This window comes from Panicum virgatum, chromosome 6K, assembly GCF_016808335.1.
Source record: "Panicum virgatum strain AP13 chromosome 6K, P.virgatum_v5, whole genome shotgun sequence".
Classification (NCBI taxonomy): domain Eukaryota; kingdom Viridiplantae; phylum Streptophyta; class Magnoliopsida; order Poales; family Poaceae; genus Panicum; species Panicum virgatum.
Genome location: NC_053141.1, coordinates 10,864,556 through 10,889,290, shown reverse-complemented (window position 1 = coordinate 10,889,290; position 24,735 = coordinate 10,864,556). Strand labels below are relative to the sequence as shown.

General features: G+C 44.4%; 2 protein-coding genes and 1 long non-coding RNA gene across 3 annotated transcripts; 1 reads left to right on the top strand and 2 right to left on the bottom strand.

The window, feature by feature from the left end:
- Window positions 1-2,177: 2,177 nt before the first annotated feature.
- On the top strand, window positions 2,178-9,234 carry LOC120711721 (obg-like ATPase 1). Its single transcript, XM_039997350.1, has 12 exons — window positions 2,178-2,379; window positions 3,486-3,653; window positions 3,771-3,894; window positions 4,404-4,495; window positions 4,582-4,680; window positions 4,797-4,910; window positions 6,686-6,750; window positions 7,232-7,348; window positions 7,813-7,888; window positions 8,181-8,273; window positions 8,725-8,775; window positions 8,864-9,234. Exons 1-12 carry the CDS (start codon window positions 2,296-2,298, stop codon window positions 8,960-8,962), a joined length of 1,182 nt encoding a protein of 393 aa, XP_039853284.1. The 5' UTR covers window positions 2,178-2,295; the 3' UTR covers window positions 8,963-9,234.
- Window positions 9,235-10,845: 1,611 nt separating this feature from the next.
- LOC120711720 lies at window positions 10,846-13,964 on the bottom strand. The gene is made up of 4 exons (XR_005690452.1): window positions 13,564-13,964; window positions 13,288-13,455; window positions 13,065-13,190; window positions 10,846-11,391 (listed from the first exon to the last, which is right to left on the bottom strand). It is a non-coding gene; the product is annotated as an uncharacterized LOC120711720 (long non-coding RNA).
- An 8,769-nt stretch (window positions 13,965-22,733) lies between these two features.
- On the bottom strand, window positions 22,734-24,531 carry LOC120713915 (acyl-[acyl-carrier-protein] desaturase 7, chloroplastic-like). Its single transcript, XM_039999876.1, has 2 exons — window positions 24,332-24,531; window positions 22,734-24,127 (listed from the first exon to the last, which is right to left on the bottom strand). Exons 1-2 carry the CDS (start codon window positions 24,481-24,483, stop codon window positions 22,990-22,992), a joined length of 1,290 nt encoding a protein of 429 aa, XP_039855810.1. The 5' UTR covers window positions 24,484-24,531; the 3' UTR covers window positions 22,734-22,989.
- Between the last annotated feature and the right edge of the window lie 204 nt (window positions 24,532-24,735).

The following is a 24,735-nucleotide window of genomic DNA, read 5'->3' as shown; positions in this document are numbered from 1 at the left end:
TTATATTAATTTGATTTTAATTTTACTATGAATTTTAGAGAGAGAGAAGACATTCTTTCGTTTGATCCTAGCTAATTGCACTTGCACGGAAAAGTTTTTGAAAATTCACATTTTTGGAGAATTTAACATTCCGTAAAAATTACGGGATGTTACAACTTCTTCTCCAATGTATACACGGGACCACCTTCACAAGGTAATCTTTTGAACTAAAAAGAAACTGGCCTGATCTCTAATGCTGGCACCTGTGTTAGAATTTGTTTGCTCATACCTACGAGGCTTTAGGAAATAGTATAGTAATCAAAATATACATGTTAGGACTCATCATATACTCTTTAAAAAAATTAACTCACAACAATCTATTAAATATTTTAGAGTAAAATGCAGCAGAGGTCCATCATGTAAGAGGGTGTCACTTATGTCTATCAATTTCAAAATTGCATTTCTAGGTTCATAACCTTGTAATTTATGTCACTTAGGTCCACAAACTCTAAAAGTCCATTCCTAGGCATTGGCGGAGGCAGCTGGATTCCTGGGTATTCCCAGGAATACCCAACTTTTTTCAAGATAATAAGTATATACATCAAGAAATACATATATACATACTATATTAAGTCAATTTCCATTCCTGAGCTCAAATTTAGCCCAAATAGACGATCCAGCCCACAAACGAAGTTCTCAATTTAGCCCAAATCACGGCCCACATTCACCAACAGGAAAGACCCACCGGCCTGTTCTGCTCTCTCCCTCAATTCCTCTCTGACCCGAGTCCCTCTCTCTCCCGTCCGTTGGCGGTTCCCCATTCCCCAAAATCCAAAGCCGAAAACAAACCTAGATCGGGAGCTGCGTCCGACGTCCCAATCCTGCCGCGTCCGGCGACTGCGAGCGCCGATAGGAGGTCGCGGCGTAGTGCACGCGGCCCGGCACCTGTGCCCTCTCGTTGCTCGGCAGTTGCGGGGTGCCGGGGCGCTGGGGTCAATACCTGAATAATTGCTTGGTTACATTTATTGAGCATGAGTTCTTTTTGCTAGTCAAAGATTGTGATATCATCAATCGCTAGTCGCTTCCAAGCCATGAAGGAACACAAAATTAAAGCTACTCTCCCAAGCCATGAAGGAACAGAAACATAAAGTTAGTTAATTTGTAATTTTCTTTATGTATTTTGTAAGAACTTCCCTAATTCCCTATGTTTCATGGATATATTAGAGTTGAACAGCTTTGTACCTTTATTTTCTCGAATACTGTTCATGTGGAATTTTTTGCTTGTTAGGAGATGGGAATACCCTACTCTAAAATCCTGGCTCCGCCACTGTTTTTAGGTCCATAAATTTGTAATTTGTGTCACCTAAGTTCATAGCCCACCATCTAGCCTTCATGCACTGATATTGCACCAACAAGAATCACCACGGTGCCCGCACGTTGCTGGAGTTTTTCCAGAAGGGTGAAATTTAAGTTCTGATTTTGAATCAAGTGCGTAGGGAGGGGAAGGAGAGAGAGAAGGTTATTGGTGAGTTCTGGAGTTTAGATCTAGATATGACCCCGTAATATGAGTAGAGAGGAATGGGCGATGGCTTTGGAAAGCTGGTGAAGGTCACAAAGGGACTCAAGAACATGTATGCCGTGGCAGAGGATATTATGTCCTTCGTGGCGTGGCTGGCCGGATATGGTGGGGGCAGGTGTTGTGGCGAAAAATCTCATGACGACGTTAGACTTGGGTCAACTCAAAGTGGTTCTCCGTAAGGGGTTGAAAGATATTCATGGACAGACGGCCTTTGTGGTCGCATCTGTGTAGCAACACGACTGCTCATGGATGAAGTTCATGGATCTCAAAATGCACTTTTAGAGTTTATGGATCTAAGTGACACAAATTACAAATTTATGAACCTAATTGATACAAATTACAAGTTGATGGATCTAAAAAATGCATTTTTGGAGGTTGTGTCCTAAATGACACACCTTACAAGTTGGTGGATATCTGGTGCATTTCACTCAATATTTTATTTTTTTAGAGTTAAATTTTATTATATGAGGCATATTTATCTGTAGTGTTTAAGATTGTAAACGAAAAATTAGGGACTCATTTTGGCACATGCAGAAATCTCAGTCCACACCATCTACGACTTTGGGGGCCCACAGCATCCGAGTCCATAGCCCATCTCGCAGCCCAGCCCAGCCGCCGCCGAACACCTTCTCCCACTCACTCGAGCCGCGACCGCAGCCGCCGACGCCCCCTCCGCTTGCCACCAAAAACCCTAGCCATCCCCGGTCGCATCGCCGCCGCCCGCCCGCCCGCGGACGATGCCTCCCAAGGCGAAGAAGGACGCCGCGCCGGCCGAGCGCCCCATCCTCGGCCGCTTCTCCTCTCACCTCAAGATCGGGATCGTAAGCCCAATTCCGCCCCCTTTCCTCACTCCCCTCCCTTCCGCTTCCCTCCCCTTGCTCGTTAGTTGTAGCCGCTGCGGGTGGATGGATCTAGTGCGGTGCGGAGGCGTCTCCGATTGGGCCGACCGAGCTCAGCGCGGCTGCAGCGGGTTTGGGGTTTACGGGCCCGGCTGCGGTCGCCGCCGTCCGTGCTCGTCTGACGATCTGGGTGGTTTATAGGGGCTCCGTGCTTGCGTCTTGTGAATGGGAGCGTTGGGTTTCGATTTTGTAGTGAGTTGATTCGAGGCGCGCGGTACATGTGCTGGTGGTGGTGCACGGGTTCCAGGTTAGGGCGGAGGGATTTGGTTCGGATGCCTCGGTCCTCTTTTTTTTCCATACGAGACGCAGGGTTTTTAAGGCGTCGCCTAGGCGACAAGGCGGTTTCCCATCGCCTTGCTTAAGGCTCGCCTTAGCCCGCCTTAGCCCGCCTAGGCATCGCCTAGGCGACTGAGCGGCTCCCCATCGCCTCGCCTCGCCTTACCGCTTTAAAAACCTTGTCGAGACGGCTAGTTAGTGATTTACCAGAATGAGAGATGCTTGAAGTGCCGGATGATTCTTCCACAGGATTTGGATAGTGATTTACTAGAGTTTAGAGGAACACAGAAGTGCCAGATGCTATCGGAATGTTATTATTGGTTTCTCCAGTTCCTGTGCTTATTTTGATTTCTTACTTTTAGCTGATGGGTTGTTGGGGATAAAAATTGGCAGAAAAGCCTTGGTGTGGTTGCAATTGAATTTGAGTGGTTCCCATCCCATGGTGGAATGGTGTAGATAGATTAGTAAAATTTGTTAACATGTTGGGAGTGAGTTGCCCAGTGCCAGGTATCAATGATTCAATGGTGTTGATGTATCATAACATGCTCCATTCTTGAGTACTACTGGAAGATTTATACATGTCCTTCATTTCTGTGGGATATAGGATTGCTCAAACTAGCAGGCTTGGTTCACATTTGCCTAGGAGTAGCTAGATTAGTAAACTTGATTTATTCCTGTTTGTCACTGATACAATGACCATGTAAGTCTCTAAGATGAGGCCCCATACACCTTCTGGATTGATGTTTCTGCAGGTTGGGTTGCCGAATGTTGGCAAATCAACTTTCTTCAACATAGTAACAAAGCTCGCAATCCCAGCTGAGAACTTCCCTTTCTGTACCATTGAACCAAATGAGGCACGTGTGAATGTTCCAGATGAGCGATTTGACTGGCTTTGCCAACTTTACAAGCCAAAGAGTGAGGTCTGTTTCTTTTCTTTGCTGATAAAGTATGGACTAGCTTCTTAGGTTAAGTTTTGATGAAAAGTGACTGTTGAAATCACATTTCAGCTGTATTGTGACCATGGAAATTCTATGCAGGTGCCTGCATATCTGGAAATAACTGACATAGCTGGGCTTATTAGAGGTGCTCATGCAGGGGATGGTTTGGGCAATGCGTTCCTGTCCCATATACGTGCTGTTGATGGAATCTTTCATGTCCTGAGTATGTTTTTGTTCTATTTTTGTTAATGTTTAGTATTCTAGTGAATTATGCCTCATTTTAGTAAACATTCACCACTATGCTGCACATTATCCATTTGATTTTACGATACCTTCAATCTTATAATTTGTTTGATCTAATGCTTCTTTAGTCTGTAGTGTCATATAAACTGGAAGTATTAACTTGATATTTAGTGATAATATGGTTACCATATTATTTCAGTGCGAGGCAAAAGAACATTCGTGATTAATGTGTGATTGGTTTCATTCTTTCCCTTTTTTGTTTCTTCTTGTCTGCTGATGCCTCATAGTGTTTTTAGTATTTTTTTTGTTCCAGAATAAAGAAATTATAAATAGTTGTAGCTCGAACGTAGACCAAAATGAACAGGTTAATTACTCATGTCAATTCCATTCTAGGAATATATGTTCTTGACCAAAGTTTATATTTACTAATTTAACTACACATTCCTTGTTATACCTTTTAACTGATTGAGTGCTCCATATGGTTTTCAGGGGCATTTGAAGACTCAGAAATTACTCACGTTGATGACACAGTAGATCCTGTTAGAGATATGGAAACTATTAGTGAAGAGCTCAGACTAAAGGTTAATAGGATTTTTGTTGATTGGCGCATCACTTGTACAACATGTGAAGCTTCTTTTGACAATGTTCTATTTTATTTTCTGTGCAGGATATAGATTTCATGAATAAGAAAATTGAGGATCTTGAGAAGTCAATGAAGAGGAGCAATGATAAGCAGCTCAAAGTTGAACATGAATTATGTGAGAGGGTGGGGCACCGATTACTTCTTCAATTCTGCCTCATAGCCATGTATCTGTTAACGACCTTAATATAACTGAAAATGAAATTTATTTTATTGCTAACTTGGGTTTTATCTCTCGACAGGTCATAAAACATCTCCAGGATGGGAAAGATATCCGCTTAGGCGATTGGAAAGCTGCTGACATTGAGATCTTGAATACCTTCCAGCTACTTACCGCAAAGCCAGTTGTCTACTTGGTATGGGTTCTTGTTCATCTGCACGCCCATTCTATTTGTCAATAGTCTACTACGAGAAACTTGATGTTTTTCGTTTAATGATTTTAATGTGTCCATGGTTCTTAATTCAGACTCACACATGGTTTTTAAGTCGTCGCCTAGGCGTCGCCTTGGCGTCCAGGCGGAAATCGATTCCTGGCGTTGGGGGCGCCAGGCACCTCATGCGTATGGCGTCCAGAGTCGTCGCCTAGGCGGTTTTGGCGTCGATTTTTCCGCAAGGCGAGCGCCGCACGGACAATTTTACGAGCGCGCACGGGTGAAAAGGGGGGCTGCAGGGCTGCGCGGGAAGGGTTATGCGCGTGGGAATCGGCAGCAGCGGCACGCGCCGGGAAAAGGGGGCCGCGGGGCCGCGCGGGAGGGTTTCGCGCGCGGGAATCGGCAGCAGCGGCGCGGACGCGCGTACACCTCCCATCGTGATGTGTGGTGAGGTAGCAGATTTAGAAATAGAGGGAAAAGGAGAGGGCGGGTGGCCGGCGGCACCTCGAATCCTCAAGCGGCGAGAGGTCGCGGCTGCTCCAATCCAGCGTGCCTGCTCTCCAATCCCATGGCTCCAGCCCCTTCTCCAATCGATCTGCCTCTTCTTCCTCTTCTCCAACCAATCTGGGCGGATTCCCTCCACTCCCTCTCCATCCAAGAGCTCCTGGTTGTTCTTCCGCCTCCCTGCCAGCACCCTTCCCGCAGCTGCACAGGTTCCTCTTCCTCTCCTCTTCTTTCCCTCTGCTCAGTTGCTTTTGCTTATGCTAGTGCTAGGTTGCTGGCGCGTCTGCCTGTGCTTGGAATTGGTGCTCTGCTCTGCTGATACTTGCGTGAATTTGTGGTGTGTGCTTGTCCGCCTGATGCATGTGCTCAGCTCTGCTTTTGCTTCTGCATGTGCGTGTGCTGCCTTTTGCTTGGCCTGTGTGGGTTGCCTTTTGTTTAATGACTGTGTGCTCCTAGTGTAGTATCTGAATCTCTATGTTCTGCTTGTTGTTCTGTTCAGTTAAGAAAAAGGCCTAATTGTTTATGTTTGTGCTACTCTGTTCTAAATGAGTGTATGTGTATGGCGTCGCCTCGCCACGCGCCTTATTCGCCTAGGCATCCGGAAGGGGGTGGGTCGCCATGCCTCGCCTTACCGCCTTAAAAACAATGGACTCACAGTTAATTGGGTATCATATGGGTTTCTAAGGAAAAAAAGGGCAGACAGCTATATGATTTTATTCTTTTTATGTGTGCCTTTTTAGGTGGAAGTGTTTAACATGTGCTTTTTACAACATAGCTCCTTTCTGCAATGCTCTCTGCTCTGTTTCCTTGTATCTATTTCTCTGCTTCCTGTTATCAACATTTATTTGGAGCCATTACACATTGTTATATTATATGAAAGGTAACTAGTACTAGGTCATTCGTTTGCCTTAAATGGATCTAAAATTATTATCGTATATGATGTATTATGATATTGATTTAATCATACATGTGTAGTAGCAGAAGAGAATGCATTTTTTTATGTATGGACCCAGCCAACATTCAACCAAATCTGGTTATAAATTAACCATTGGACTGGGATCTTTTTTCCAGAACTGGTTTGATCTTTTGATATGAACCTTTATTAATAATTGAAATGGATAGGCTAAGTTTTGTAATCGTATATGGCCTCTTACAGTGGATTTTTTTTTGATAAGGCCTTTCACAATGGCTTGATTGATCATTTTTATCTGACTTGGGTGCTTTATGTTTTATAAACAAATCTGTTATCTGTGCAGGTGAATATGAGTGAGAAGGACTTCCAGAGGAAAAAGAACAAGTTTCTACCCAAGATACATGCTTGGTATTATTTCTCTAAGATTATATTTCCCAAAGCACTAGGTTTTGTGGTCCAAGTGACAGAAAACCCTAGATTTTGTCATGTATTGCACATCCAAATACCAGGGTTTAGAATTTTGATCCCACTTGCCAGCTAATGTTAATTCAAGTTTAGCAAGTTGGTCTCATTAGCTTCTAGTGTAGAGCCACATCATCTGTAAATGGAATCTAGATTTAAGAAATCTTATTATTTGGTTCATGGTGGAACTTTGTGATGTAATTGGATAAATGGACTACATATATCGGTTAAGTGAAGTGTGCCAAAAATAATATACTTTTACATTTGAACAGAAAACCTGGGTTTTTGTGATTCTTCTATACATGTTACACAGATAGTATAGCTTGTCGTAGCCACTGTACTGATTAAAAAAATATGATCTATTCCTTTGGTAGTGTATATTCTGTAAACGCCAGCGCTATAAGCACTAATATAAATATATTTTCAGGGTGCAGGAACATGGTGGTGAAACCATACTTCCTTTCAGCTGTGCTTTTGAACAAAAACTAGTGGATATGCCAGAAGATGAAGCTGCCAAATATTGTGCTGAAAATCAACTAACAAGGCAAGTTAACTTGGTGATGTTTGAAATGGTAGCTTGGTCATGCCAAATGCTTGTAGTGATGTGATATTGGACCAATGTCATGAGGTGGCAGTTTCTACTAGGGCAAACTAACATCTTAACACAGATTTTATTTCTCTTATTCATGGAATTCAAACAAGTTACAAAGATTTACAAATATTAAGTTGAAGTAATTGTTCTATATGTAGATCCCCAGCTTTCAAATATTTGCCACATGATTAAACAATAAATTTTTTTGTTAAAATGCGGTAAAATATCCCTTAATATCATCTCAAGCAGGGGGGGTGGGGGGGGGGTGTTGAGAGTGCAGGACTCGAGGCTAGGAAGGTCCAAGTATTTGTAAAATAAAAAACATATTCCTAAAAGTGCCAGTTATTCGACAACTTTCTGAGCTCTCTCATTGGTTCTAAATTTCAACTAACAAAATTCTCTATTTTGTCCTGCAGCATGATCCCAAAAATTATCAAGACTGGTTTTGCAGCAATTCATCTGATATACTTTTTCACTGCTGGTCCTGATGAGGTACTTGTTCTTTTCACTTCAGCATAATCTATCTTCTGTTATGTGTTGCTAAAATGTAACAGTAGGACAAAAGGTGCCTGGTACAAAATGGTATACTACCTAGGTCAATATTACATGGTGTTTCAGACAGCCAAATTAATCTGCAGGTAGTTGTGTTTTGTTGTAAGAAATGTCAAGACCGGATGGAGTGCCATTAATTTGCTTTTCGTTGAACTTCAATAGTGTTCAGTTTTCCATTAGGAGTATGAATTTGAATTAGCTGGTTCAGTGACACTTGTGAATGTTTGTTCAGGTCAAGTGTTGGCAGATCAGACGTCAAACTAAGGCCCCTCAAGCTGCTGGTGCAATTCACACCGATTTCGAAAGGGGCTTCATATGTGCTGAGGTAACCCTCTGCTATTTTAAGTAGCTGATATGTTTGTTAATTATTGTGATCTGCAGCAGCTGTAAGTTACATGCAACCTGATATTACATAGTTGTCCTAATTGAACATTTCAGTTGTCTGAATCTAGATGCGTGTAAAGTAACTTGTTTTCACCTTGATGTATTTGTGTCGATGATGTTCATTGATTAACAGCACTCCAAGTTCTTTATTTGATGTTTCAAACTTGTGCACATGTTTATTAAGGAAAAACACAAGATGCATACGCCCTTTTAAAGCCTGAACAGTGCGACTTGAATCTTGTAGAACTTAGTTCAGTCGTTTACTAGAGTCAAAATTTGTTGTCGTTTCAGACAACCAAATTGGCCTGCACTTGGTTATATTTTTCTGTGACAAATGTCAATTAATCCTGGCTTGAAGAAGTATATGATTGTTATGTCTACTTTTGTGTCAGGTCATGAAGTTTGATGATCTGAAAGAGTTGGGCAGTGAATCTGCTGTCAAGGTATGTGTGCCTGCCCTGAACAACTGTCCTTGTTCAAGTGCTTGTGTTGAGTTTCAGTCTTTGAAATCCAATTCCTTGTGTACTGTAGGCTGCTGGAAAATACAAGCAGGAGGGGAAGACTTACGTGGTGCAGGACGGCGACATTATCTTCTTCAAGTTCAACGTTTCTGGTGGTGGGAAGAAGTGAAAACGTCAGGAGATGATAGTGTTTGATAGTGTGTTACATCTTACCCTGGATTCCTACATTTTTGAGGCCACTAGCCAGTAGCCAGGTACCAGAGTGCAAGTTTAAGATTGTACAATGAGGCTTTAAACAGTTGGAAAGATTGTATTAAATAACATGTACGGTTGTATATCACGAGGAGCTCGCTGTTGCCGAGTCGTCTGCGTGCCAGGAAACTTGGAAACAGTGGAGCTGTGTTGTTGGGCTTTGCATTGAGTAACCTGGTATGCGGCAAATGATTTGTTTGCTGTAGAGGGAAGGAAGTTACTTGTAGTAGTCAGGACAACAGAATGTGCTTGTGTCATGTTTGGTCCTGCTACTGGGCCTGGCTCTGGGCCGAACTCATGGGCCGCAAAAGGGTAGAACGCTAAGATGGCTCCATTTGTTCAAAGAATTATCTGAAGGTTATTTGACCAAAGAATAAATAGACAGAACAATTATGCAAGGACCAAAGAATATGTAATTATTATTATAGTGCCATCTAGTGCCGAGGGAGGGATCGATGTACCCAGCTGCCCGTAGAGGGACAAAGTTAAGGCATAGCACGTGCTCTCAGTCCATATAGTAGACTGCTACCCATGTACCTAAGTAAAAAAGAAAAGAAAAAAGTCTAAATTACTCTCCTTAACAATAGCTAAAGTCCGAAAAACCTTTTAAATTATGACTTGATCCAATTTACCTCCTAAATTATACTATTTAATTCATTCTACCCCATAATATAATTTGTTATTTTTGTTTCTCCATACACAAGTCTAATTTTAATCTCAAATTTTATAAGGTGATAGTGGACATCCGGATGCGTATTAAACAATTGTTATAATTTTTTCAACATTATTTTTCATAAAATTTTGAACTCCAATGATTAATTTCTTATTGAATATCCTAACCTATCACAATAATGATAAAAAGTTATAATATATTTTTTAACATGTGTTATGATGTGTACTGTCATCTTATAAAATTTGAACTTAAAACTCCACCTATGCATAGAGAAATGAGAACAAATTATGTTAGGGGTAATTTGGACCAAAGGGTATAGTTTGTTTTTTTTTGGGGGGGGGGGTTAAAATAAACCAAACGATAGTTTATGGGGTTATCCAAACTTTGGCTATAGTTGAAAGGAGTAATTTAGACTTTTTCCGAAAGAAAATGTATTAGCCACCCACACCAACCGTTGAGATGCTGCTGCGGCGAAAGAAGCCTTTTTTTTCAAATAAGGTGGTACCATATTTCATATCGCTCATAAACATTTCCAACCTAGATCTCCGTCCTTCAAGTCCTCTTCGCTATACGCATCTAAGAGAGTGTTTGGATCCAAGTGCTAATGCCTAAAAATGCTAATCTTTAGCACTAGCTCCTCCAAATAGGAGTGCTAATAGTGTGGGCTAAACTTTAATCAAGATTGAAAAACTTTAGCATAGAGTATAAGTGCTAACATATGCTAAAGTTTAACATTCAAACATGCCCTATGTTGTATTTAAGAGCATATCCAAGAGTTTTTCTAAATTTCACTCTCTAAATTATCATTTGAAGAGCCTTGTACATAAAAATCGCTTTTTATATGCTTTCACACTCCAACAGCTTTTCTATATCATGTTTGCACTCTAGAAAAGCTATTTTCGTTATCTATCTTTGACAAGCGAGAAATGTGGAATGGCTACTTAGAGAAGTTGTTGGAGGCTATTTTTCTATCAAAATCTCTATTTCTAACAACGAGAAAAGATAGTCTTTTGGAGTTGCTCTTAGGCTTGTATCCCGTACAGTCCTACTTTTACTGTACTAGAACATTCGGCGCGCAATGCGCGCCCTGCCGTTTGAACAATCAAATGTATATAAATATAAGATAATAAAAAGTAATAATTAAACTATATACATGGTATAAGATGAATTCAATACGAAGGTACCATATCGCGTAGCAAACACATCATCATCATGTTAACTATCTATCTAGCATTTGAATCATAAATATTACAGCACATTTGAGCACAAAAAACTATACTAGCCATTAGGTGTCTTTCTGGCATCTAAATACAAAATATTACAATACATTCGAGCATGAAGCTATCCTATCCATCGGGTGTCTATCCGGCATCTCAATCATCAACATCATAGTACATCCAATCACCATGGTTACATCTGAGCACCAATCTATCCTACCATCAGGTGTCGGTCCGGCATTTGGAGCATCCATATTATAGCACATCCGAGCACCATAAATCTACCTGCAACAGCAAGTGTGCATAGCTACCAAACAACCTAGCTGACAGCTTTAAATACTAACTAAAACCAAAAGCAAATCACCATGGTACAAACTTTGCAGGCCAAAGTCGATGCAGACTTCAGGTCCGAACTCTTCTTGCCGGAGACGAAGGGCACACAGAAGCTAGCCGCAACTGGTAGAGACAAAATCAACATGAGCTTCACTACTCATCATCCACTACAAAAGATAATAATTTAATGTCTAGCATGTGTCAAGTAGATGGAACAACTTCCAAATGATGAGCTACTTGCATGGTTTCTAAAAACAGGCCGGCAGGTTGCTAATTAAAAAAGGTCAACAAAATAGTAACACTCGATTGTTTCTCTATCTTCTGTGTCTTCTTACTGCATTTTGTTTAAGTTGTCTCGCTTAGCCACTTTGATCAGCCGAGTTCATGTGGTTATATGCCTTGTCGATCCATTTTACTTCTCATAAAAATGTCACATTATGCTCAGTTAACGAAAGTATTATTAAGATTATGTTCTAGAGTAATCATGTAGCTTAATGATTTTACCCCTCAAATCTCTTCACTGTTCACATATAAAGATGATGTAATAAATACTCAGAAGCTAGGATGCAGCACTTTGCACTGGTATAAACTTATTTGAAAGTATGAATGCCACAAACATCTCAGTTGCCACAAACATCTGTCACCTCTCCCACCACTACATTAACTTGAAAGGTGATACTGTCTAACGCTACAGTGGCAGCCAAAATACGCTATATTGTTATTGTGTTACCAAAGTATATCGCTGTAACACAAACAAATCACAATATGGCCCAATTGACATGTTAAACTATAGTAGTACTGAACCCTAACAACTATAGAAACACCCAACAAATCTCTACAGGATCTCTACATTGACGCTCATGCTCAGCCACACCTAATTGTAAAAGCATTAATATTCTTTGCCATGCTTCATGAATAAACCTATTTGACCTTGCCATGAAGCTGTCATCTAGAAAAAATGTCCAGAACTTAAATGATTGATACAAACAACATATTCAATTAATAAGAACGCCATGAGAAGTCACCCTACATTGTAGTAAGGACTCTATGCTTTTCCTGCTTCAAGTTCATTTTCCATCTAAGTACGGTTCCTCTACAAAACAGTCCCTCAAGCTTCTCACTTCTTATCTCTCCACACTATTGAGCAGTAGAATCATTTGTTAACTACCTAACTGGTGAGTTATCTGTGCTAATGCTACAGGACAATAGTTCACCCAAAAATGTAAACTACGAATGCCAGCATGTGAAGGAATTCTAATAGAGCATTAACATCTAAAATAACCAAATTGCATGCATCTATAGTTGCAAAATAAACAAAATTGATGCGAGCTAATGCCGCAAAAGAACCTACACTCCCTATGCATGTCAGCATGTCCAATCCAAATGCGTAGAAGCGTCAATTTCTTTGTTTCATTGCAAGCTCACAGCAAATGAATTATGTCCATTGAGTGCTATCTCTGACAATGAATAGAATAGGAAAAAATCTTCCAAAGGAACTGTATAATTTCTCTGATAGCTGTAGCTGACATCTTGAACCGGTCGTTAATCAATAAAAATCTATGCCCATATTGAACCAGCATCTTGGGCAGTCTTATTATCATGAACTGGATAGGTACAATTACTAATTTTGCGGAAGGCGCTATATGGATTATGGTGTCTCGAGGAAATGTGGCAATTATGGCGAATCATAATGTACACATATACTCCTAGATTAGAGTTGATTAAAATTTCAGAAACAAAATTTCTACTCTAATTAAATTGAAAAAAATGGACGAAAACATTAGATTGGATGTCACCTGAAGCAGGCACGGTTTGGAACTGCTCGAGGTCATGGTTGGTGAGCTCCATGGGGTTGGTGGGCGGGACCACGGTGGCCAGTGCGTTCTTGAGCTCCTAGTGCTCGTGATTGGGCTAATAAGGGCCTAGGATATTGAAGGGCAAAAATACGGCAATGAATCAGATAGTGCAGTCCATGAACATAAGATCATACATAAATGCATGCCGGTAAATCAAAGTTACCTGGATGTAGAAGTTTGTGCTGCCAACAATAGCAGGGAGGCCCCCTTGATCCAGTATTTTCTATATGATCTGTGACCAGCAGTGAAGACGTGAGCTGTCCATCAATACTAATTATCAGTGAACATGCGAAGTAGAGAGGGAGTCGACAGGATGAGCCATCTCCAATTTCTGTCCGTCAAAACCAATCATCAGTGCGTCGCCATCGAGCTCTGAAGACAGGTGGGGAAGCACCACAGGAAGCGGCGCCCGAGTGAGGAAGGCAAATCGATGCCTCACCTGTGCAACCACCAGGTCCTACACGTGCAAATTTGCTGAGAGAAGGCCTCCATTGCAGATCCATCCGCCGCCTCCTCGGACGCCATCCCTGCCTATATCACTTCCTCCACGAGGAACTGGATGGATTGCGCGAAACTTTAGGAGAGGGGAGGCACAAGAGAAGCTGTGGATGGAGGAGCTGGGTGGTGGAAGGATTCACGGTCAAGGAGGAGGCGGCGCGTTGGCAAGAGGCACGGGGAGGAGAAGAAGTCACGGCCTCGTGGGTCGGGCGAGCGTCCCGACGCCGATTTGGGAGAGGAGTCGTGGGGTGGGCGAGTGTGACTGCGCTCATTTGGGGCGGAGGTCGAGCTGCCTCCTGGCGGCGAGCTCACGGCACTACTGCCGCTAAGGGAGCACCCTGCTACCCATGCGCGCCGCCGCTCATGCCTGCGCTCTGCGCCTCTATCAAGCAGCACGCCGTCGCGCCGAATCTGGATCCGGCACGGGAGCGGGCGGCGACGGGGCCGAGCGGCGACGGAGGCAGGCGGAGAGGGAGAAGGGGAGGCGAGGCGGCGGTGGGCAGGGAGAGGAGAGGGAGGGAGGGAGGAGAGGGCGCCGCGAGATGGGGAGGGACAGGGGGTTAGGGTTCGGGGTCGCGGGAGGGGGTAAGTGGAAATTGCTTTGCGGGGGTGCTTTTGCAAATGTGATAGTATTATCGTTTTTTTCTTCTTCATGTCCAAATAAACATTCGTGTGAGGTTGTTTGTGGAAAATATATGAATGTGGCAACAGTGCGGTCTGGACGATCTGGGTTCAGTTGCGATTTTTAGAAAAACAGAGGACTTTTGTAGAAAAATGTTAAATTCCAGACTGTGCGACACGCGTCCCAATTTTTGCGTGAAGTGCGGAGGGGAGAGCGCAGGCCAGGTTTTAACCATTCTGATGTTCCATATCCAGTCTTAGCCGTATTGTTGCCACGGAAAACGGTACATGCCATTACTTATTTTCCAAAGGGTGAGTAGGCCAGGAGATAACCAGTGAAACTAGAACATTGCGCGGCGTTGCCGCGCAGAAATATGCCCTCCAGTTCAGGTTTATTTTAAAAAATTGAACTGCAAAAAGTCCGGGGGGATTTTCGTAAAATTGGTACACTGCGGGGGTTATTTGGTAAATTTGGTGTCGACGGAGTACCGGTCGATTACTGAAAAGTTCAAGGGGTTTTTCATAAAATTGATGGACTTTAGAATCATTTTAACAAAGTTCAGGTTTTTTTTTACAAAATTCACAGAGTACGGCACGATTACTAAAAGTTCATTGTTTTTTTGTAAAGTAAGGCTCCACGAAGTCCGAGGAGTTTTCCGTTAAATTGATCCGGGGGGATTTTCGTAAAATTGGTAGACTGCGGGGGTTATTTGGTAAATTTGGTGTCGACGGAGTACCGGTCGATTACTGAAAAGTTCAAGGGGTTTTTCATAAAATTGATGGACTTTAGAATCATTTTAACAAAGTCCAGGTTTTTTTTTACAAAATTCACGGAGTACGGCACGATTACTAAAAGTTCAGGGTTTTTTTTGTAAAGTAAGGCTCCACGAAGTCCGAGGAGTTTTCCGTTAAATTGATGGACTCCATGTTCATTTTAACAAAACTCGAGGTTTTTTTTTGCAAAATTTACGTCCCTATCTATTCTTGACCGTCGGATCGCGATCCGACGGCTGATGTTTTCGGAGCCGACGTGGCCCCTTTCCCTGGCCGCGACTTGACCGTCGGATCGCGATCCGACGGCTGATGTTTTCGGAGCCGACGTGGCCCATTCCCCTGGCCGCGAGCGCGACCCGCGCAGAAATATGCCCTCCAGTTCAGGTTTATTTTAAAAAATTGAACTGCAAAAAGTCCGGGGGGATTTTCGTAAAATTAGTAGACTGCGGGAGTTATTTGGTAAATTTGGTGTCGACGGAGTACCGGTCGATTACTGAAAAGTTCAAGGGGTTTTTCATAAAATTGATGGACTTTAGAATCATTTTAACAAAGTCTAGGTTTTTTTTTACAAAATTCACGGAGTACGGCACGATTACTAAAAGTTCAGGGTTTTTTTTTTGTAAAGTAAGGCTCCACGAAGTCCGAGGAGTTTTCCGTTAAATTGATGGACTCCATGTTTATTTTAACAAAACTCGAGGTTTTTTTTGCAAAATTTACGTCCCTATCTATTCTTGACCGTCGGATCGCGATCCGACGGCTGATGTTTTCGGAGCCGACGTGGCCCCTTTCCCTGGCCGCGAGCGCGACCAGGTTTCAGTAAAGAAAGATATAGGCCTATTTGTTTACCCCCACCCAAGCCCCCAAGGTTAATTATATAATTCAGCTTATTTAGCTTTATGATCCAACGTATACAAGCACCTCTGGTCAATAAGAACCTATGATCTGTGTCCCTCTATTTCAGCTCATTTATTTTAACTTTTTGTTTCAGTGGTACCTATAAGCCGGGGTAAACAAACAAACAAACCCTTCACAATATCAATATTGTTCATCGTGAATATGCTATACGGTACGTCACCAATTGATTACATATGTACCACACATACCATCGCATTCTAGGTCGATGGATTCCATTTCGCCTGTCGTCATGCGCAATGAATCCGCACTGCCCAGTGCAGAGTGGGCCTTGTTTGCATTTGGAATAACAATGAATCTTTTTATGGAATAGGACCACGCCTATTTATGTATCAATAGAACAGTAACTACTATTCTATGCAAAGTATGTTGAATTCAACACACTCGCGGCGCTGCCCAAACTCCACCGCAACCGATATCAACTACTCCCTCCTTCCTCGTTTATAAGGCACGGTGGAACATGGCACGGTCTTCCAAACAATACTTTGACCATTTATTTGTCATATATTATATCACTTATGATTATAAATTTATAATCATTGTAAACTATATTTGATGACGAATCCAATCATATAAAATTTACATTATAAAAATTAAAAATTAATAGTTAAATTATTGGTCAAAGATATAAATGTTTGAATCTTGATATGCGTGTGCGCCTTATAAACGAGAAAGGAGGGAGTACCCACAAGGACACACCGCATTGAACACAATAAAACTCGACCCGCCAGGGACAGATCACTCCAGAGGCTTTGTGCTTAAGGTGGAAGATCTTTTTCACACAGGCCGAAAAAATCTCCGAACTCCTGCCCCACTCTACTCTTGCGCAGCGGTACCGTTAACCTTGGGCAAATTTAACCGAGGACCGAACCGAACTAACCGAGAACCAGAACCGAAAGAATCGGAACCGAGAATTTCGGTTCTCTGTTCGGTTCCCAATTCCCAGGAACCGAAATCTTCGGTTCGGTTCTTTGACTCGGGTAACCGAAGAACCGAGCCCATTGCAATTTAATTTCATAAAGCCCAAGTGGCTCAAGTTGGTGTCCCATTTAACAACCCTAGCCCACGTTTTCACCAACTTCCCGACTTCCCACACCTCCCCTACCCCTCTCACGGAGCGGCACTCCCCTCCCCAATCCCCCATCCCGCTGCCCCTACCTGGCAGCTCGCCAGCTCCTGCGGCCCCCGCCACCACCAGCGCCCCGCGCGACCAGGCGAGCACGCCGGCATGCCGCCCCAACCCCCGTCCGTCCCTCGTCGCCCCCGACCGCCATCTCCCTCCCTCCCGGTGCAGTGGCACCAGGGCTTGGCCGCCTTCTCCCTCCCTCCCGGTGCGGCGGCGCCAGCGCCACGCTTGGCCACCTTCTACCTTCCTCCCGACGGGGTGGCGCTAGCGAGGTCGCGGGACGGGGCGATGGCGGCGGCACCGTGGGCCATGGGTTGATGGCGCGCTGCCACAGCCCACGATGGCGGCGGCGCATCTATGACGCACGACTGCGGGATGGAGCGGCGACGGCGGCCACCGAGACGGCGCAGCGGCGGCGCGTCCATGCGCGCAGCCCACGGGACGGCGTGATAGCAGCACTAGCACTCCTAGAGAAGAACTCGGTTAGTTCGGGTATAACCGGAAGCGAACCGAACTAACCGAAACCGAACTTTCTCGGTTCCTATATTGTAAAAGAACCGATCGGTCCCTGATTTCTAAGAACCGAACTTGTATAGAAACCGAAGAATCGAACCGATTGGTTCGATTAGAACCGAATGCCCAGGGCTAGGTACCGTAGCTCTATGAGTGAGCCGGCCACAGACCTGCGCTTTTTTTTGTCCCTAACAATTGCACTGCACCACCGTAAAGTCCACCGCCGAAGGGGCAAATTTTACGGTCCCAAAACAACCGTTTTACGGGGGCAAATTACTACCCCACGTGTAGCAACGCGGTTAACGTAACGACCAGCGCATGCAAACAAAATAAGTAAACTACCTTTTTACGGTCCACGTTAGCTTTGACCGGGCCGGGGTGGATTTTCCGATGAAATATCGGGACTATTCAAAATTATCAGAAATCATGTCATTAATTAGTAATGGCTTCTCCTCCCCTAAATCCCATCCCCGTTCCTGCCCCCATCCCCTAAAAATGATTTTACGGTCACCGCACCAACAGAGGAGATTTTACAGCCATAAGCACTTGCCAGAGCTCCGCATGCAGTGTCAATCGATTTTTTTTTTACGCACCAGATGATAACCATGCTCGCTTTTTACTCTTGCCCATGCCAAGAGTACTTTAGGCTGTTGGAGGTCCGGCAACTGTGTTGTCGCGCGTGATGACCGGTCAACTGAAATCGCGCCAAAACCTTCACTGAGGGCTGCTCAGTGTAGGCTCAGTGTAGGCTCCATCCAAGGTGCTCGTAGGGAGGTAAATAGACCAGTCCTCAATTAATAATTATATATTAGAAAATATTTTCAATGCATATGAGAAAAAAAATATATTATACTTCATGATTTGTCCATTCTACAATTATTGGGAATTTTTTTCTTTATTCTAATGATAACCATCGCAGATTCATGCTTAAATGTTGCTTTGCAAGCTTCCATAGATATTGGTCGGTGTTAAAAAAAATAAAACCATTTTGTTGTTGTCTGGATGCATGCTCCATGGCATTGAAGTCTACATTCCAGACCGCTGCTACAGTATTAACGTTATGCGCAGTTGTACGGTTCTAGTGGATTAATTACGTTATTGGTGCAAAGAACCGTGATGCCAACTCGTTGTAATCTTGAAACATAACTCCTCTGCATTGGTCGGCGATTATATTAATGCAGATCATGATCGATCTGACCCCGGCCCCGTCCTACATCTATCACGTACCACGTCAGCTGCCTTTCTTTTTGAGCTTTTCTTCCGCCCAAAACGTGAAGTCGGTGTAGGTGAGTAGGTCGTTATACTTTTTTTTTCAAACTTGTTCTTTTAACCATTGTACTGCAATCAATATAGACATAAAAAAGTTACAATTTTAAGATTTGAAAATTACTGGATATAGAGCATGAGGCTGTACAAGATACGCAAGAGGAGCTAAAAAGAGTGACCCCTCGACACCGTATGTTAGTATTATTCTATTAACCAATCATCATTGACTGCGCTCCATATCACTATCGGAAACCGGCTATATGCTGAGTGTCTGATACTTTGCCGAGAGCAAACCGTCGGGCACTCGTCCAAGCTTCCATTTGCCGAGAGCTACACCAAAAACACACGGCAAGAAACGACACTCGGCAAATAGCTGCTTTGCCGAGTGCCACCTACAGAACACTCGGCAAAACTAGTCTTTGCCGAGTGCCAACTCTAGGGCACTCGGCAAAGCTAGTTTGCCGAGTGCCAGATCGCGGGCACTCGGCAACCCCCGCCCCGCTCCACTTAAAAGCTTCGCCGAGTGCGCGATAGAAAACACTCGACAAAGACAGCTTTACCGAGTCCATATGTGCCGAGTGTATGTTGCCGAGTGTTACACTCGGCAACCCCTTTGCCGAGTGTTTTATGGGCTTCGCCGAGTGCCCCTAGCACTCGGCAAATGTCCAGATTCCGGTAGTTATATGGGCCGGGTAAGAAAGGCTGACCCTGTAACACCCTTCTGTTTACTAGGGCGGCTGACTTTTTGCGGTCGATTATAAATCTCTATCTCGACTATTTCTAAAACAAAGCAATAATTTTTCGGTCCATCATCAATCCGAATTCTTTTCGGAATCTTAATATCTATCTCTACTATTTCTAAAAATAAGACATAAACAATAATTTATGCATTAATATCTGGCCGTAGCTACACGCATTTATATTTACTAGAAGTCTAAAACATAGGGTCTTATTAATCTACCTTTGTCTAACTTCTCTATATATAGTGTATTATGCTGAAGGTATTTGATACTATTATTCACCTACAGGCTGTTTAGCCTGTTTATACGCGTGTAAATATTATACAATATGTTATTCAGGCACCACTCGTGTCCTACCCAAGAAATAGCAGGCTCCTGAACATTATTCAGAGGACCAATCTTGGAATCTCATCATTTCCTTATACGATGACAAGAATAATTCGATGAGGGACGACTAGTAACAAGATTGGGCAAGGCAACTGCTGCTAAGGGCATTGCTTAATTCTTTTGTTGCTTCTGCAGGGATAGAGTAAACTATGCCAAATCTGTCATGGTCGCAATTAATTAATATTCCTAAAGACAAGATGATTATTCTTGCAAGCACTTTTATAATGTTATTGGAACCTTGCCTTTCACTTGCTAGGTATGCAAATGGGATTTACAAATCCATCAGCTCATGAATTTACGTCTCAGGTTAAGAGGTGTGAAAATAGGAATCTTTCTCTCCCAAGGATTGTATGCTAAGATGTTTGGATTTGATGCTGGTTGTTCGACTCTGATTCATTCGACTCTGATTCAGATCTGGATTCGGATAAATGCTAAAAAAATTTAAAGATGCTAGAAATCAATCTAGTTGGAAGCTATTTTTCTAGACAAAATTCTGAAAATCAGTTCTAGAATTGGAACTGGAATTATATTCTAGCTTCTAGCACATGAATTATATTCTAGAAATCCACTGTTTTTTCATGGACAAAGTACTACTCATGGATGTTGCAAGTTTGTTGGGGATTATTGGGACTCGTTCACCTTTTGGATTGAACCAAGGGATTGAAAATTTGCAATAATACAAAAATTTCCTGTATTTTTTTATGTAAGATTTAATAAAAGTTTAGTTTTAATCATGGAATAGACATGTTAATTAGCAGATTGATGCAAATATTGATCTTAGCTCGCATCCCTGCGTTTCATGGTGTAAGTCATTTTAGTTTTTCTAGATTCATAGTATTGGCTATGCACATAGGTGTAATATATGTCTACATTCATAGTTTTACTATGAACCTAGAAAAATCAAAACAATTTATATTTTGAAACTGAGGGAGTAAGGTTCCTGCATTCGGCGAGTTCTGGCCGTTTGAATATTTCAATCACAATACTTATCATTTTGTACAAAATTCAACCAAGGAATTAAAAACTAGACTGTTGTAAAAGGGTCACTCCTCATATCCCATTCTGACCAGGACATGAGGGGGTTTGCTGCAAGTTTTACTTACCTACTAATTAAGAGATGGACCCCTTTTCGATCTACCAGCAATTAGCAGTATGATTGAGACAATTATAGGCACGAGAGACTAGAGAAAAAGGAAGGATCTGTTGGCTGCGCCCAGGAACGCACGTTCCACCTGCTAGCACCTTGCCTCGCTCTCTCTAGCGCTCGCACACACAGGGAACCCGAGGAGGAAGATGAACAGTAGCAATGGCGAAGAACGCCGCAGAGCCAAAATGCTCCTGTATCTTGGCCTTCTTCACACTGAAATGGAACCAGCGCACCAACAGGAAGGAGCACGGGGGGTACAAATAGGCCGAGGCGCCCGGAGCTATCCTCCACACTCGGCACTCACGCCATGATCCGCGGGACTCGCTCCACGTCGCCCACGAACTCCACGCTCGCCCGGACGACGCGGCCACACCAACGGATCGGCAGCACGCAGCCCTCTCTCCTAACTGACACCGATCGAGCCCACAGCAGCGCTCCTGCTGGCCCGTGCTCGATCCAACACACCGGAACGCGACTGAACACACACGCCATCGCCGCAACGCAACTGCAGACCACGGCCATCCTGGCAACACACGCAACACATACTCGCACACAACGCACACAGCGCACACACACGCTCATGTCAAGCTTAGTTCTAACAGGATCTACCAGCTGCCAATACTAACTGGCAAATTCAGGCTCCACTCTCATAGCGGAGATGGGCAGAACAGGAATAATGGATTTTATTAGAACTCAGAACTTATTTTAGTATGTCTTATGGAAAATTATAACTATATCTTGTCCTGTTTGTTGCTAATCAAATTGGTTGATGGACGCTGGAGTTTCTCCGTTGTTTGGACTTTTGGATCAAGTTCTTTTAGCTACGGCCTGCATCTGCATGCGGGAGCTCTTTTGGCAGTGATCACACCGGCTCTATCTAGTATCTTCTTTTCTTTTATGCATTCTTGGAACCGAGAAAGGAAAAATGAATTCCGATCTGTTTCAAACAAAAAGTTTAACTTAATTAGGATTGTATTTCTTTTATAAGAAAATGATGATGTGACGACCTCTAGCTCTGTGGCTGTCAGCCGTGAGCCCGTGATCCTTAGCTTCCGTGCGTGCTGTGTTTTTTTTTAGCTTCCGTGTGTGCTGTTGGGTACTATGCATGCATGTGTCCGATTTCCCCGTGATTGAATACGCCGGTTAGCTACGTAGAGTCCAACGTATTAAGTTACGACGTTGTGCTAGTATCTTCTTTTCTTTTCTGCATTCTTGCAACCGATCGAAAAAGGAAATAGAATTCCGATCTGTTTCAAACACAGGAACCACATGAGAAAAGTTTCGGTCATTGCTCACCATATACATCCTCATCAAGAGAACTCTTAATGAGCATCTCCAAGATACGAGCTAAAATAATTCTAATATAGCTATTATGTAAAACGAAATAGCTAACCGAAAAGGATTGAAATCCAACAGTTTCTCTAAAATCTAAAAAGGGATGGATAGCGCTCAGCGCTACGCAATGCTCAGCGGCACCCCCCTGGATAGAAAACGATGATAGAAGACGAGATAGATAGAGTTTCTATAAGATGGCGATTCTTTGTCTCCTTTTCTTTTTTTAGCTAACTCACTCAAGATACCAGAGCTCTTGAAGATGCTTATCACTAGCGTTACCACATGATACATGTAGGAGCACAACTTAATTTCTTTCCTGAATCCTGATTACAATAATGACAACACACATGCACACTACTACTCCCACACACTCAAGAAGAACACGCCTGCTAAAATATTGAAAGCAAACAACAGCATAGTTTACTCCAAAAGGAGTCATCAATCTAAGCTTTGGATTGACAACTCCGACCCTTTTGGAGTAAACTTTTGAACAACTTTATTACTATTTGTAGCTAGAAAGAGAGGAGGACTGAATGAAATGATGAATCATGGCAGTACGACACTGATGGGCCTGTCGAAGATCCAGCTGAACGGGACAGGCGTGGGCTTCTTCCGCGCCTGGGCCGCCGCCCTGTCGTGGGCCTTCTCCTCCATCCTCCGGATCTTGCGCGGCAGCCCGCACACGTAGTCCCGCGCGCGCCGCCCCTCGCCGGAGAGCCCCGCCGCGAGCTCCTCCACACCCCACTGCCGGATCATGTGCTCCAGGATGGCGCGGTAGTCGGAGGCCGTGTACACCCCAGCCTGCTGCGCGGCGGCGGCGTAGTGCGCGTAGAGGTCGGCGTCGCGGCCGTCGGTCATGAGCGCGGCGGGCATGGTGATCCGACGGCGCATCATGTACGCCAGCGCGCGCACGGCGGCGTCGGGGTCGGCCTCAAAGAGCTTGCCGACTATGCGGGTGTAGGCGGCCTCGTGGCGCTTCTCGTCGGCCACGATGGCGCCGCAGACGCGGGCGAGCACGTCGTCGCCGTGCGCGCCGGCGAGGCGCGCCGTGTTGCTGTGGGACACGGCGGTGGCGCGCTCCTGGAAGGCGACGTAGATGAAGCCGTGGTAGGGGCTCCGGGCGGCTTTCATGGCCATCCCGGCGGCGATGAGGCGGTGCACGGTGCGGTCCACCTGCCGCATGTCGACGCGGCCGGAGAGGAAGAGGTAGCGGCTGAGCACGTCGCCGTGGCGGTTCTCCTCGGCGGACCAGCCACGGATCCAGCGCGCCCAGGCGGTACCGTCGGCGCCGGTGAGGTCGCGCACGCCCTCGAAGCGGTTGGGCACGCTCTGGTACGTGGGCAGCGCCTCCTCGGTGATCATGTTGCCGACGAGGCACACCAGGTGGGCGTCGGGCACGCCGGCGGCGCGCGCGCGGAGCTCGCGGCACGCCGCGTGGAAGCCGTCGTCGCCCAGCGCCGCCGGGTCCGGGAGCAGGTCCGACGGCTGCCACGCCGCCTCGGCCGGCCGGAGCAGCGGCAACACGTGCGCCTCCGCCCAGGGCTCCAGGTGAGCCAGCACCTCCAGCTTCTCCGGAGCCAGGTACGCCATCCATTCCTCCTCGTCGTCGTCCTTATTGTCCCGCCTGACGACGGCGGCCGCCATGGCCCCCCTGCTCGCGGTACTACTGCTGCTCCTGCACCTCCTGCACATCAGTGCATCAAGTTTAATTTGTTGAAATTTATTTAACATACACACGCGTGCAAGAATCAAGGACAGACAGTAATAACACACAACATAACGGGAGGCATGATTGTTGAAATTTAACACGTGCGAGATTATCGAAGGATATGGCCATGATAAAATGGTTAATTCACTCTAAATAAAAGGATTTGTATCATATGTGTACCAGTTCATGATCCGTCGTTGGAAGAAGGCGGTGCCGTCGATTCGTGTTGCCGGTGATGGGAGTTTGAAGGAGTAGTAGTTGTTGTTAGCATTTGATTTGCATGGTGCTACTCCATGTCCAGGCATAGCAAGAACTGTTGTTGCTGATGCCATGACCAAACTCAGCTCGTAGCAAGAACACTAGCTAGAGGGGAGATGACAGATGGTGAGGCTCTTTGAGATGTGCCTACTGCCAGGCAGGGTGCTGTGTATTTATATATAGGGCGGCGAGTTGCATTGGCCACTCCCACCTTCTTTTTAGGCCAGTGTTAGTGGGAGTTTTATGGACACAGTTACATAGCTGAGAACTAGATAACTGTGCTAGATGGATTTTATAGTGATAAAACTCTCCTCACATCTTATGAA